Source organism: Drosophila suzukii, chromosome 3, assembly GCF_043229965.1.
Source record: "Drosophila suzukii chromosome 3, CBGP_Dsuzu_IsoJpt1.0, whole genome shotgun sequence".
Taxonomy (NCBI): domain Eukaryota; kingdom Metazoa; phylum Arthropoda; class Insecta; order Diptera; family Drosophilidae; genus Drosophila; species Drosophila suzukii.
Window position 1 is genome coordinate 71,079,663 of NC_092082.1, and position 16,667 is coordinate 71,096,329.

The 16,667-nt window shown below is 40.4% G+C and overlaps 1 protein-coding gene across 1 annotated transcript in view; it reads left to right on the top strand.

Moving 5' to 3' along the window:
• Gfrl (Glial cell line-derived neurotrophic family receptor-like) overlaps positions 1-16,667 on the top strand; it is a 119,109-nt gene that overhangs the window by 5,268 nt on the left and 97,174 nt on the right. Inside the window, exon 2 of the mRNA XM_036818277.3 lies at positions 12,148-12,251. Within this exon, the coding sequence (XP_036674172.3) occupies positions 12,209-12,251 (43 nt within the window). The 5' untranslated portion in view covers positions 12,148-12,208. The remainder of the gene's footprint in view (positions 1-12,147; positions 12,252-16,667) is intronic.

Sequence of the window (16,667 nt, forward strand, 5' to 3'; positions counted from 1 at the left end):
GTGAGGAAATGCCACATTGAGACCGCTTTCGGCATAGCACACTGTGTTCCCAGGACTTTATTAGTTGTTTGTCTGTGGGACAGGCACACGCCAACTTTTATGATATGCCAGCTATTAATAGCTCTGCCAACAAAAGCGGGCCAACTTTGCCTGGCAATTTGTATAATTCAAATAATTTTGTTTAATTTTTGAATGGTACTACTGTGGCATTTGTTTAAAAGCTCGCTTTCGCCGAACTGCTGACCACTTGGCGCTGAAAAGTAGGCAACACTTTAATCTCGGAGTCCCCAAGGAACCACCATGTGGTTTAAAATGTGTGTGTGTGTGTGTGCGTTTGAAAGCAGAAAATGCATTTAGTATGCAAACAAAATGGGCACAAAACTGTCGTTATTTATGCAAACCTAACTTCTGCTCTTTAGAAATTATTATTTCGCTCCTTTCACATTCGCCTCCTGTGTTCTTTTTTTGTTCATTCCAGCCCGGTTTGTTGTTTCTCTTGCTGTTGCCAGTTGGTTTGCATTTCCGTCTTTATGTTTGCTCACTCGCACACAGACGCAGCGCCCACACACACACTGGCAAACTCACACATACAGAGACCACACGGAAGTGGAGACGCATAATGAGCGGCCGGAGCATTTGGCCCGCTTCCTTCCGTCTTCTGATGCCATTTAACTTGTGCAGTCTGCGTGCTGCATCCCTTCGCCCCAATGGCTTTAACCCTTGACGCATCGTTAAACACGATTATTACATTACGAAATACGAATAAAAATAACCGAAATAAATTGTATTTACTCGTAATATAATGCCTAGAGTATTTCATTGTAAACCGAGCCACATTCTTCATTCAACTTGGTTTGACTCGGCATCTGAACAAATATAATTATTTTCATTTTAGACATCAACATTTTAGGCATCAACAATGAGTACGCTTTAATTGGCATCCTTGAGGAAATTAATACTCCTTAATATTCGGGGATATAAACCTCATAAATCCTTAAAGAGCAGAGATCTTAAGCATTCGTGTTGAATTCAAATAAATAAAGTGGTGTATTTAATCTCTTCATATTTAAGTTTAAGTAGGCGCCAAATAATCCTATATATAGTAATTATTTCTAAATTCCATTAGCGGCTAAAACAATTTTGGTAAAGTCAGAAATGAAATACCATATAAATTACTAATTACAATATTTAATTAAATGCGTTCCCCAAAGGGTTAAGCTGGAATTAGGTGAGCTGGCCAAGGGTAGGCTTAAAGACCTCACCCGGTGCCATCAATTAAAGCCCGAATACTTTGTGCCGTGCGCCGGGGAAATAAAGAGCAAAAAATGTATAACGCCCATTCACGTGGCCCCCGGTATTCAGTATCCAGGATTCAGGGACGAAGCTTGTCGCGCCGTCACCAAATGAATGGCCACCTGACAGGCATCTATTAAGCCGGCGTGGAGTGGAGTTCAGATGGGCTCTGATGGCTCTGATGGTTCTGATGGGTTCCGATGGTGGGGGACTAGGCAGTTGGCCTGGCTAATTTACCACAGGTCCTGTGGCCATTCACTGGTTGTCTGCAACTGTCCCAAAAGGGGGCGGGGTCGCCGCTGGAAATTATATGGCGCGGTCATCATCAACGAGTCGCCATCTCAACAATCACTTTCCAAATATGTCAACATAATTAATTTTCAATTATCCCAGTGACATTTCCCCACACACACCCAGACCCATTCCGCTTTGGAATCGAGCTAATTGGGCGGGTCCGTGGGGGGCTGGAGGGGCTAAAGGGGCGACATGGGCGTAGTCTATTATTATTAATGGCAGAGCTCACTTTGCCGGCGACCCTCTGGTGTCACTTAGTATAATTGAGCGGCGTTTGATGGAAATAATTCACAATCCCGCTGGCTCACAATGGAGAAAGTGAATTATTTTTGATGGTCGTGCTGATGTTGATCGATTAATCACGATGCATAGTTTTTGAGCATCATCAGCTTATTATGTACTGACCCCCCAACCACCGACCCCTGACCCCTAACCCCTGACCACAGACCACCCATTGACCCTGACCCAAGGCAAACCGCATAAAGGTGACAAGTCTGTGGTTTTCCATTTCCCAGCTGGCGTGCGTGTGTGTGTGCGCGATTTAATGGCAGGCCATCAATTTGTCGCCTTCGAATTGGGCCAAAAGCACAGGCAGCCAGATATAGCCAGAGTCAACAATCATTTCGTGCCGCATCTTCATTCCGAGTTGAAAACGTGTCGGCCTGTTTTTCGGGGGCAACAGACACAGAGGAGGCGACATGGCAGTGGCATTTACCCAAATTAAATTGAAGCTTCAAAGACCTTTTTATCACCTGGCGTTAATCAAAATTCAAAACCCGGCAAATGTAGCGGAAGTAATGAGAAACGCTCGAGGAGCCGGATCGGATCGGATTGTATCCATTCCGGCCCACCGCCTCGTTTTTTAGCCCCTGTCTGAGGTAGTTGGCTTAATCATCGCCCCCGGCCTGGTGTTAAACCGCAAATGTATTGCAGAGTTGAAGACAGAGCTTCGTTGCCAACTTGGCTGCACTGGGAAAAATACGAAGAAGGTTTTTTCATAGCATATGATTTTTATTAAAGACTTGTTAAGGGTGAGATAGGTCAAGAGCAAGGGAAAATGTATGCAGGGGTATGCTGAGAATGTTGTGTGTATTAATGAACATAAGTTCTTTACAAACCTGTTGATAATTAATCAAATCAACCTTAATTAAGTTGTTAAATTGATATATTAATTTTTTTTGGAAAACGGTGAATAAATTAAAGGTATTTTAGACATAAAATCGCCTTAAATTTATATTTAAAAATTTTAATATTAATTGAAAATTTTAAATGTAAAAAAATGTTGATAAAAAAGGCTTGAAATGCTTTAAAAATCTAGAACACTAAGAAATATCAGAACATGCGTGCGAATAGTTTAGATACTTACGGATCTTAGAAAGATACACAAATAAAGGGTAGTAAATAGGTGTTATAAGGCAATAAGAAAATCATAAAAAAATTTAACACTTCCCTTGAATTTTGTTAATGAAAATAAATAACATAGATTGAATATGTCGAAAAATTCGTGCCCTATAATTTAAGCCTTAAGCTGGGAATGAATAGGCAGCTTGTGAATCGTTTTGTGTAGTGTAATTACCGATGGCCCAAGCTGCTTGTCTGCCGCTTTGCTTTCCGGTTTGCATAATAAATGTCACAGCTCACGACTGCGAAGGAGAATGGCATCGGGAATGAACTACAATGGCTATGAGGACGGGAACTTGAACAGGAATCAGAATGGAAATGGAGTGAGCAGTAGCTATAGCAGCGGCAGGAGCAAAACAAGTCGCTTAACAAGCGACAGCAACTACTTATGCTCAGGTGGAGCCCCACAAAAGGAGCACAATGCGAATGGGACTGAGTGCGGAAAAAAATGGCAAATGGCAGAGAAGGAATCTTAACCGGAATTATTCATAATGTTCACGAGGCACGCATACATTTGCATTTCACGGATGCGAGTGTCACTATCGAGACGAGGGGCAGGACATATTAACATGAAATGGAACCGTCGAGGGGAACAGGGGGCACAGGATCGTTGGAGACATAGAGTTGCAAAGATATAACCCCGATTCGGGCCCAGCCAAGCAAGTCATTCAATTTAGCTACCAGACATTCACACACACACACACACAAAACAAGGACACCAGCAGATATACACTAATAAAAGTGAAAAAGGACGTGAGCAACGCTCTTGGAATTTCAAACATGTTGCATCTCCTTCAGCTCGCAATCAGACGAAACTAAACGCGAGTGTTTTCCTTTGTTTTTTTTTTTAAGGAAGGGAAAGGGAATGGAAATGCTGAAAGCGACAGGACAGTAACAGCAGAAGAAACAGGAAGCTAAACATCCAGCGGAATCAGCAAGACAAACACAAGGACAGCCAAGTAGAAAAAAATAAAATCAACAAAAAATTCAAGCGCAACAAAAGGAGACAAATAATTAAAGTAAAAGTTTCCCTCATCAGTTTGCTTATTTCGTATTCATTTTTTTAAAGGTACACTGTCAAGATGTTTTTTTTTTTATTTTGTGCAGAGATAAAATGGCGGTACTTGGAAATACTTGAACTTCAGCGGACATGACCTTCTTTTTAAAAATGTTTATAATTTGTTCATAAAAAAAGATAACCTCTAGAGCTTCAAGACCTTCTTGAAACTGAAAATTAAATTGTGACTTTATACAACTTCTTATGAAAATATAAAAGTGTGATAAAAATAACTTTTAAGGAAACTTTAGTCATATTCGTTGTAAGCTTTTCTGATAGCCTTAAAAATAATATTACTGTTATGACAACATCAGTTAATTTATTAACCATTGAAGGGAGATCTTAAAATATCCTACCAAAAGTGTATTTAAGGGTATTTCAAATTCCTCCTTAAACATTTCAGCCCTGTTCTTATTCATTTCACGTTGATTTTGCGGCTGGGTCAGAAACTTTTATCAGGCGGGCCAGGAAGAATTCATCAAGGTCAAAGCGTTGATGGCCTCTGCCTTCCTGCGCCTCCTGCTCCTTGTCCCATCGCCATGGATTCGGTGGTTAGGTCAGGTTCCGGAACTTTTCCTTTTACTTTTTTTTTTGTGCTGCCTTGTGGCTTGTCTGCCTCGCCTGACTGCCTTTGACAACGGATCCAATGACTGGATGGCAGATGGCTTTTGGGATGGGCTGAGTGGGCTCTAAACCGCGTCTTGTTCTTTCCTCGGGTTCGGTGTTTATCGGCGGGACCGAAAAAGTAATTTCTTAAAAAAGTTCACCATGGCCGGGGCCAAAAGGGTCGAAAATCGGCAACGAGTGTCAAGTGTTATTGACGATTTGTTGATGATGTGGCACAAAGAGTTGGCGAAAAGTTGGGCAAAAGGTATGCGAATGGAAATGGGGCAAGGGTTATATGCAGCCTTTTGTCGTAACTTGAGTGACGCTGCCCGTTCAGCTCGCAGTTTATCCTGGCTCCATTTTCCAGATCCGGCATTTCCATTGCATATGCTTAGCGCACAAAGGGAATTTTCCGCAGCTCTGTCTTTCACCACTTTCTTCGTTATAATGCTTAGGATGGGGTAATAGGGATAAGGTTTGCCTAGGACTTTGTTTTTTTGACAAGAAGGTAAAAGATGCGGCTAAAGATGGATATCCTTTTTTTATATTGTTACTCATAAAGAATGAAATGAATTAGTTTTCTTGATATTAGGAACATTTTTTATATCAATACAAAAAAAAGTTTAATATTTTAGAGAGCGGTTCTAAAAATAAATATAGAGCAATATAAAAATATTCAGCTTTATAGAAATGTGATTTACTTTACCTTACATTAAACATTACAAAATTTCAGAGGAGTGAGATTTCGAAAATCCAAAATGCTTTGGTTTTCAAGAAACCAAGGTTGCAGATGATATCCACAAGAAGATTACAAAGTCGTAAAGACCCTTTCCTGCCTGTCACAAACATGTAAGGGAATAGGATATACCCAATATAGGACGGCAAAGAAAAAAATGCTAAAACGAAAGCAATGTCCAAGGTAAACACGCAGGGCACGAAACATCTTTTCAGTGCGATAACAGGAGTATTCCTCCATTCAGGCGGACACGGGGCACGTAACAGTTTTATCTCTTATTCAAAGTGCTGGCCTTGCTGTGGGTGTAAGTAAACTTCTGGCTGGCAGTAAGCCGCCGCCCAAGAAACTTTTCAAGTGTTGAGCAATAATCAGAAAGGCTGGACGAACCTACGCCCCCCTTTTCAGCAATGCGTTCCCCCAAACTCAGGAAATTCTGGTGGAAAAGTTTTCGTGTTCCGGGCATTGCCTAAATGGGTTTATGGGTTCATTTGCAGTTGTAATAGGCGTTGAAATGCTGGGGATTGTGGCCTTTCAGCCGCCGCCTCTTTTGTTTCTTTTCCTTTCCGTGGGATTTCCGAATTCCGCACCTCTAATTCGCTCCTTCATCTCCTTGATGGGCTGCAAATGAGGGGCTAGCTTCAAAGTTAATTACACTTTGACCCCAGAGAGCGGCACGCAACCAGCCTTTGTTAGCTGGAATTTTTTAAAGAAATGCTTTTTTCTTTACGGCTCTACCAAGTTAAGAGGACATAAACAGTTTTGTATTTCAATTAACCGAATGGACACACGCCACGAAATCAATCGAAATGTGAATCATGGGCTGCCAAGGAGCGCAAGTCTCGACGAAATGAATCAAATCAAATATTTATTGTTTTCGATCCAATAAATTTTTATCACTCACCGGGGTAGCTGGCGAATGGCCAGATACATTGGGCGTGGTAGGTGCGAAATATCCGAGTGACAACGCCGTTGGCACACTCGCTTTCACTTACAGTGGAAGCCGAGCTACAAAAATAATAATCATAAAATGGCGGATGAAATTCACAAATAAATGCGAAAGCGAAAACGAATACAAATCAAGACGACCTTCTGCATATGAGTGGTTTTTTTTTCTCAATTTTTTTTCCGGGGTGTTTATGTGTGAGCCGAAAATGCGAGCATAAAGAATTTGCAATTTAAAAGGGATTTACTGCGCCTCGTAAAACAAACACAATAAAAGATCAAACGACATGACAGGCTAAGGCCTCTGTCCCTGAACCCTGACCCCTGAATCCCAAGCCCCCAGGCAAAATGTCAAAGGATGGGGCGCCACCGAAAGGCAGAGACAACAGGCACGAGCCGAAAGATGACAAAATAAAAGTAAAGCCGAATTTGGTGTGACAACTTTGCAGGCAACCAGATCGAGATGGATATGACAGGGCCAATACACACACAATATGCGTGTGTGTGAGCCAACTCCCCCGCACACATACACACATGTGGGCCCGTTCTCGAATTGTTTTTCCTTGGCTTCAGCTGCCTGCCACTGTTGACGTTTTAATCGAATCAATCCGGCAGCCGAGCGTGCCGAAAAAAAGTTATAAACTTGTTGGCAGTTGGATTGAGAGTTCATGTTCTCGTTCTCGTCCTTGTTACATTCCCCCACTCCGTATTGCCACTGTGGTTTTGGCCAGAATTAGGGCCAAAAATCTGGGTGGCTGGCACACATGTGCTGCTTCTCTATTTCTATCTGGCAAGCTAATTTACCCAACAATATAAAAGTTGTTTGCTTGTTTTTCCCATTTTGAGCAGTCAGCCTGTTTGAGCAGAATTCGTTGGAAAATCAAATGATTTTCGGCAGTCTGTCTGATCCGAGGCCAATGTGCAAATGAAAATTACCAGCATAGCTATGATTTGATTTTTGCATTCTTCCTGACCAGATTTGGGGTGGACCCACAAAACCACAAATCGAAATACCAATGCCATTTTACCTTTCAGATTTTGAGTTCTTTTTTGATTTGATTGAAGCATTGATACTTAGTCAATTAAATTTAAAAATGGCTTAAACAAAACTCCCTGAATTTTAAAAATGTTGACAGTGATTTTTGTGATTTTTTATAAGGTTAGGTTATAAGTTACCTAAAAAAATTTTTTTTATATAAAGTAAATTAAAACAAATTAAATTAAATACAAAAAGCTAGAAGCCAACATAACTCTTTACTAGCTAAAGGTTATAACAATATTTGCCTTAGTTCTAATTTTAGATATTTCTGGATAAATACATCCCAGGTCCACCCGTTCATCCCCACTAATGTCCATATTGATTTTCGCCAGTGATAGCAAAAATAAATTTAGAAATCCAGGGCAAGCCAGCTTAGCTTAAATGGCAAATGCAATATTGGTCCACAGACAATGCCTTATCGACCTGGCCATTAATCAAATTTATCGAGCTCAGAATTAAATTTAATTGACATCTCATTGAAGCCAGCTTGCGTTTCAATTATTTCCACTGTCTACCGCAGAAGCGCCCAAAAACAAATGTCAAATGATATACATCGTACGTGCATATCGGTCTGAGCCACTGGGCTGGTGATTTAATTTGTAATTTAATAAGCTTGTCTGCAATTATGCAAAATAAATAAATTAGAAATCATGTGAGGGGCATACAACTTTGCCGACATGGGGGCATTATTGCACATGAGTGCGATCAGTATGGGAGTTGCGCTCGAGTAAACAAACTACAGACTTAATCCAATTAATGTCGAATTTAAATGCTCGAGACGATTTGGCATACACTGACAGGCAGCCCATCTCGACTCTATTGGCCATGGGCAGTAGGGGGTTAAGGGTGTTAAGGGGGCCCAGGATATCGGGGGCCTCAGAGCCACCGATTCACATTTCAACTTGCAGCCACAACCGCATCGTGTACAAGTTACTCCTGGGAACGTGGGGGAAAAAGGAAACTTTTTCTGCGACGTAGATAGTTTTTGCCAACAGCTCATGTGTGTGAGGGCGGAGCAGGGGGCGTGGCAGCATGCAGACTCTATACTCTACTCAGCACGTAGACAGCCTCTCACTCATGCACTTGCAGAAAAATAACAAACAGAACTCTTGAATACACTGGAAATAACTATATTTTAATGATATTAGGACATAAATAGGTATACAAATATTTTGTAATATCAATATCAACATAAATATTAAATGCTATGTTGGGATTATTAAAAAAAAATTGTATACTGGTCATTATAATGCCAACAAAAAAAAGCAGGGATCGAAAATAAGAGTTATTTGAGTCTTTCATTTTAAAATACTTTCTTGGAGACCTTCTTGGCAGACCAAAGTAAATATAGTTTGATCAGCTTTCCACAGTTTACAGGTATGGTGAGGCTATAATTCCCAACCAGTTCACTAACGATTTTGAGCTGATCTCAAACCAATCCTAAAGTTTATGGCTTAAGAAAGTTCTTAGAGATTTATGACAAATATAGTAAAAACAAAAACAAATTTGACCCCGAAATGAAAGAACCTCTTAGTTTAATTTAAATTATCACAAACATGCGAATTGCCTTAGCCACGATTTTTTTTCAGTGCAGATGTGTAGGGAGTGGGTGGAACCGTAATGCGTCATGTTCGAGTTTATCGCTTGGGCCCCGAAATTGCCATACTGGGTGGGATAGAATGTCCAGATAGCCTCTATCCGAGTCGTGGGCTGATGGAACGTGAGTCGAACCTGGTCGCCTGATGGCTGGGCTCTGACCGGTCATGGAAAGGGGGATCAGCCGGCTGGGGGATCTGGCCGTGGCCAATGTCGGTGGCAACTTGGCTCAAACTGACAGCCCAGGGATGTGGGATGTGGGATGTGGGAGGGAACTTGGCTGAGCATGTGCCAATGTTCTGTTAGTAATGGAACCGCAAATTGAACCCACCAGGCTGGGCGAAAGCGGAAACGGAAGCAGCCAGCTGGCCGCCTGCAATTTGCAACCAGAGACCTTTTGCAGTTCCAAAAACCGATATGCCTGCTCATCGCTTTGACTCACGAATCGTTGTCCGCCAAAAAACATATTTTATGCATTGGCCTGGTCGCAGTAATTAGATTTCCCTTTTATTCAATTCAAATTGAACGACTGAGTGCACAGAATCCATCGCATAGACGCAGCGATATAATTGTATTTTGGTCGGACGCTAAATGGCGAAAAAGCGTTCGTGGCTTTTAGTCAAAAGGAAATGGCCCAAAATATATTGTTTCGTTAAAATGCATAAATTTCGAAAATTAATTTTACGGCGAGAGCTAAATTATGAATTTAATTTTCCATGATGGGATGTTTTTGCTTTAAGAAATATTATTAAACAATAATTTTTACCTGATAGATTTTCGCATTTTAATGCTTCTCTATTGTTCCAAAAAATATAATTACTTTCATTATAATTCACCTAAATTAATTTACTGATAACTAGACGGAAAAGTAGCAAAATTAGCATGGCTGGGAACTAATTAGATTTCGCATCCATTTGATTCCAATCAATCGAATGAATGCACAGAATCCATCGCATATGCTCACGCATTTGATTTTGGGCGGAAACTAAATGGCGGAAAAGCGTCGGCGAAGCGTGATAATTCGCAGAGGTCGAACGCGTCCCGTTAGTCGGAAATGCGGACGTTCACATGCTCGACTGCCGCACGGTTTTCCCTTTTGCAGCCACCTGTCTTAGTTTCTGCGGCTAGTGGGCCCCACCTGTCGCACTTTCCCCACCTGACTCACCTTCAAAGCGGATGTACAATGCCTGGCTGCACACGGACGCACCTTCACGCACACAAATACAGCAATTGTCGTCCTGCGGCCGCTTTGTTTTCGTCCTTGCCACTTGACTTTTGCTTTGCCTTTTACTTGTGGCATGCGACTATTGCGGTTGCCTTACACTGCAACAAAATTTTTATAATGAATTGAACAGATTTATGTATTTTATTTCCCTGAATTAATTTTTCTTATAATTTTGTATACTGCTGAAATATACCAAGAAGTAGAAAATACTCAAAAATATGTGTATTACAATTTAAATAAAACAATAAACAATTTTTAAGTGGTTTCCTCATTCTTTTATTACAATGTTTTTTTTTATAAAGTAAAAAGAAACATAACAGTAATTCGAAATATAAATTTATTAAGAATTAAACTCAGTTTAGATTCATTTTTAAAACGTTCCACTATTAAATTCAAATAGGAGTGTAACTTTAGACCACTTTCTCTTCAATTATTGTTAAATTGCTGGCTTAGCAATAATTTGTTTTTTAATGTGTAACAAAGGGATTGACCATTCTGTGCCGTTGTCCCGGCAACAGGATTTATGCAAAGCAATTTTATTGTTGTCTCGAGCATCCAACTTGAGTCCTGGCTTTTTCTTGGTCGATTGTTGACTTAGTGGTTGGCCATGGCTCGTAGGATTGGGCCAGCTGCTCGGTCACTTTAATCACTCAGATGTTCGTGGCTCATAAAATTAAATGCCCCCCAAATGCCGAGGATCCAAGAACGCTGTCAGCAGGCCTGTCCAAATGTAAAGCATCTGAAAAACCATCTGGAAACCCTGGCCTGAAAGTTGTAAATGTGCTAAAAAGCAAGATGAATTGCCTGTTATTATTGCCAACTTCATTTGCTATGCACTCAAAACGGGGAGCTAACTGGGCCAAGAGCCACTGGATGAGGGCCATCTTCAAGATGCCAAACGAAATGAAGAGCGGCTCCAAATTAAACCCACCTCGCCGAATGGTTGGCGGCGTTACAAATGAATATTAATTATGTATGGCATGCTAATTCCACGAATCCATTAATCACAATTATAATTTATGCTGTTGTTTTCACCTTTTTACGTGCATTAATTTTCACATTTTTATCGAACAGAATTTTCATTGCCACTTGGCTGCCCTTTTTGGCTCATTAACATTCGCATGGATAATAGAAATTTAAGTTGTAAAATCAATAATATGCCACATTAATTATTACAGCAACAAAAATAATGGCAAGGACAATGCAATCACGCGACACTAATAAATCCCCGGGGTTATGTACAAATCTGCGAATAATTAATGTGTGAACTCAAAATGGCATTCGTAATGGCCCATACCATTATGGAAATTATAATTGCATGAGGTCTGCTGAGAGTGTCGACCTGGTATTAGCATTAGCTTTAGCCAAGGGTTAGCATAATCTCGGTTTATAAGTGCTATAATTACAATAAATTTATGTGGCTAAATTACCAGGAATTTATTTCGGGGGCTTTTTTGATTTTTATTTAGCTAAGATAGCGCCTTAGGAATTTTACATGAATAATTATTTATTTGTTAGCAAGGATAGAGCATTCGCATCTCACCATTTGAATTTATTAAACACCGTCAGAAGCCATTTTTAAACAGCAGCATAATTTTATTTATGCTAGAGTAGTTTGACAAATGAATTTTATGCACTTCCTGCTGACTTTGGCCCAATCAAAATGTGCATAATTTACATTTTGCGATTTACATTTGCATTTTGCCAAGATGCAGCCGGCCACTTGGATGGCTTGACACTGGCAGCATAATTGTTCAGTTTACATTACGTATTTATTATTTGATTTTCTGCCATTTCATTATCCTCGCGAACAGCGTTTTCCGTTTAAAAAATAGTACAATTGTAAATATTTTTCCGTGTCACAGTTTACTTTATTTTCATTTGGCAATTATTCAGCCGTTCGCTTCAATTTCAATAATTAATTGAACAAATTGTACTTTCCTCTCTGTTCGTTGCAGTTGAACAGTAGACAACGTCCTCTGGTATCTGGATTTCATTTGTGCTACAACCAATGACAACATGCTGAAACCGTTGGCCGTGATTATTGGAATTTTTTATTTAGGTGAGTCCCTCGAATGTCCCATCTTCGCCAGTCGTACGGCATGTGTTATTAATTACACTCGTTAAATGAAATCCCGACATCTGAAATATGCGAGAAAAGGAATGTTAATTAATCACATTTGCCGTTAAACGATTTGTGTTCAAAGTGTTTTTGCTCATTAAGTCGATTCAATTCGGTTCGATGAGCGTCGAGTGCCAAATACATTTTTGATGGTATTTAATTTTTTGATGCTCACGAAAAGAATATTATTAATTCAGTTGACATTTAATCACTTACGGAAATTGCATTTACAGTTTGGGAAGGATTAATATTTGCAGTATTATACGAGCAAAAATGGTTGAAAAAAGGTTTAATTTAATCAGCACTGCTTATTTTACCAATGGCTTTCAAACTAAAAAGAAGCAGTGCAAATATAGTATAAGTAAATTTTCCCTTATGTCCTTTTGAAAGCCTTTAAAGCATGTGCTAAAAAACTTATAACTATAATATTGGAAGTCCTGTGCTTTTAGATCATAGAGCCAAAAAAGATGTTGTATAATTTACTGATGCTTTTTGTTCGACTTCATTAAAAGCTTTTAAGCTTGTTTTGGATGTACTAAAGTTAAATATAAAGCTTATATTTTACGATGCTTAAAACATTTTTTAGTTCATAAAAAGCTTTTGTGCTATATTTATAAAATTTAGTCTTGTAAGGTAAGGACCTCAACCTTTGTAAAAAATGTTGTTTTTTAAATGTAAGATACATCATATTACATGACTTCATGTAAATCGTTTTTAACATGACCTTCTACAAAAGGTTTTTTACATGACCTCCTGTAAAGGGTTTTTACGTGACCTCCTGGACTTAAACCATGTTTTAAAAAAATCTCAGAATTTAAATTTACTCATTTAAAGACTGCAGCGTTGCCAGGAGCAAATTAAAAGCATCCGTACTGCCAGACCGAAAATATGCTGTCTCATCTAAAGGGAAACGGAAATGAGAGGTTGGTGCTACCAGACCAGGAAAAATATACCTCATATCCATGAAAGAGGAAGACCGCATGGCGCCCTTTTTAAAAAAATGTTGCAGAAGGGAGAATAGAAAAAGTAGGAGAAGAGAAAGGAAAGAAAGTCGCTAACAATTTTATAAAGATCAACAAAAAATTCGCCTCCGCAAAAAAAAAAAAAAAATTTTAAGATTCCTAATTAATCGATACGCAAATAAGTTCATCAGCTAGTTCTAGCTACTTGTCCAATTTCCGTTCCACCACTTCACTTCAAAATTAGTCATGGCTGGAGACAACCTATTAAAAGTTATATTAAAAAAATAAAATAAGGTTCATTGGAGGAGGCAATTTTGGACGTTAAGGCATAAGAGTTGGAGCTTCAAGAAACTGATATGGAAATAAAAATCCTTAAGTTCCGCAAACATTTATCAAGCAAATCCATCCAAAGCATAACTTTAATCTCCTTTCAATCGTCAGACCCCCGCGATTAGAAAGCCACAAAGTCGGCGGTAAAAACCAACACATAACGGCAAACTATAATTATGTTTATCTTAATTATATTGCGTGACGTAAGTTTCTTATTAACCGGCAACAAAGTCACAAAGTCAGCAGCAATTTACCATGTTTATGGGCGGCGGGCCCAATGCCCCAAGGAATTATTATTACATGACGATGGGCCCCAAAGTCCACCCACAGCCTTTTCGAGTCGCGTGAGCAATCAGAACACAGGTGGTCAAATCACCAGAAAACCAGAAAGTGGCCAAGTCGAGTGGTCAGCGCCGAGTGGCGCCTTTGTTGGCCAGTTCTCCAGTTCGGCCACTTTATTTGCATATAAAACGTGTGATGAGAGCAAGGGGGGGTAGGGAAAACGCGTTTCTAATGGAGCCACAACAATTGCCAGGACGACTACGCTGTTGTTCTTGATTCCTAGCGCCTTGCAGCGCCGAAAAGTATGCTAAGAAATTAAGCACATTGGTCATTTTCATTTGCGTGCCTGCGAGTTGTTTTGGGGCCACGCGGCGTATGCGCAATGCAAAGGCAAATGCCTTGAGTCCAGCGACACACGCAAAAAAATAAAAACTGCACGTCATTACCTTGATTTGTGGCGACTTTTGAACTCCACCCCCTTTTGCCCCTTTACGTAAGCCTTACAAATTTCGAGCTTAACTTTAGCAGGCCCAGACAATCATTTATGCTAATCAAAGAACGCTTTTTAAGACCGCTCATCGATAGTTCAAGTATCTGCTTTGGCGATAAATCAAAATAATTAAGTCGCCTTAAATTGACTTGAGTCGATGCGGGGTCCATAAAGTGACTGGCATTAACCGAAACTCCCAAGTGGGGCTAATAAGCTTGAGACAGCGCTAATTTTACCCTCATTAAACAAGCTGACATGCCAGGCCCAGAGACCAGGACCAAAACCCAGGGCCCAAACCAGGACCAGATTGGTGGCACACAGGACGATGCCAGCCAGCTAACGTTTTAGAGAGCTCAATAAACTCAAAGGGCTGGCCGACGTCGTCCTTCCTCGGTTAACCCTTCCTGCCTCTCTTTTAACCCACAAAACCCCCACGATTGCCATGCCAGCAAGCGTCGCCATTTTGGCAGTCATTAACGGCAAACTGCTTCATCATTTAATAACCCAAAAGTGAGCTGGTTAAATGCCGAGCGTAGCGATGCGATGGGGCTCTTTTGGCCCAAAAACTCCCCCACAAAAACATACATACAGACACTCAGACTACAACAGCTTGGGCTGGCAAGAAGAAAAAAAACGAAGAACCCAGAGTGGCACCGAACATGCCACACTTATTTTTATAGATTTCATTTTAACACCGAAAAAGGCAAACGCATGGAAACTTAACCGATGCCGTTCCAGAGACCCTCGTTGCCACGCCCCCCGCCTTTCGCTTGGCAGGCCCGAGACTACATAAAATTGGCAAGGCGTCAAAACGGGCGGCCACGAAAAAAAAGGGTTCATTATGGCAATTTGCTTAAACTCATGGCGGATGCTCCTTTAGTTTTTTTTCTTGTGAGTATCTTAAAGCCCGCAATGATTTTTGGGGGGTTAACTGAAAAATAGCGGCATCATTTGACGGTCTGGCTTTCACATTTCACATTCGCCACACTTGGCGTGTCGAACGGGGTTCATAAAATATAATGAAAAGCAACATTTCCCGACTCCCCAGTTAATTTGAAACTCCTGTCACCTTAAAGCGAGCAAAGTTCAATGTACTTCTTTGCATTTTCTTCTCCCTCGTGAGTTTTTCCAATATGTGTGCTTAGTGTCGCTTTGTTTGGACATTGCCAAGAGGGGTTGTCAAGCCAAAGGACTTGGATTTATAACATGATTTCACTGCGGCTGGGGCTGTACAAAATTTTTAATTGAGCCTCGATGGCAGTGCCACAAACGACACGCAACCAGGCAACTTGGCCAGGACTTGAGCCTCAATTGGCATTAGTAAAATATTTCAAAAAGCACTTAAACTACGGTCAGCCTGGAAGGTAAGGCACCCACTACAAAAAAACCTACACGAGGGAAAACTATAAGGTTATAGGATCCGGAAGGGTTAATCAAAAATAAAAAGATATTTTGTAAAATATTTCTTTTGGAACATTTGACATAAGCTCCAAAAATTCAAACTCAAAAACTACACTGATCATTTTCATGATTTTTTGATTAATTAAAATACGAATAATTTAAAAGTTAAATTATACATTATATTTTTAGGCAGTACAAATATAAAAATTAAAAAAAATATAAAAGTTTGACAGCTCTCTAATTTGGGATTTTATTTTATGTTTATTGGCAAGTGATAATTGCAGTGAAAACCAACAGACAACAAAACCATTTTATTTCGACCAGTGACTATCACCAGTGCTCATAAGTAATCGAATTTGTTCCATTATTAAAAGTTCCAAATTTCAATCACCACAAGAAAATTAAAAACTTTATTCTCTCTCTTCGATTGGGGTATTTTTCTCCGTTTAGAATTTGCCTGGTCGAGTTCCCAGTTGTCGTCGCTGCGGCCGGAAGTCCTTGCTTGGGGAAAGTGGCAGGAGAAAGGAGAAAGCCGCTTGGCGTGTTGACTTTTCATTTTTCGTGCGTGCCTAATTATATTTGCGTGTGCATGGCCAATTGCAGGCCGCAGTGGAGCCTTGGGCACTGGCCGACTTTAAAAGGATATTTAAAAGGATATTAGCAGTGAGGCATCATCGGCGGCAAGTGACAAGTGACATGTGTAGGCGTCACTCGATCTGGTCGCCATCACCGTGACCGCTTCTGTTGCCGTTGCCATTTCCGTTTCCGTGTCCTTGGTGCGGCAATGTTGACTTTATTGTCGGCAATATGATTTGTCACCTCGCAGGACAGCTCTCCTGGCCGCCTGACAGATGAGTGTCTGCCAGCGGAGTGTAGTCCACTTGGCACTCG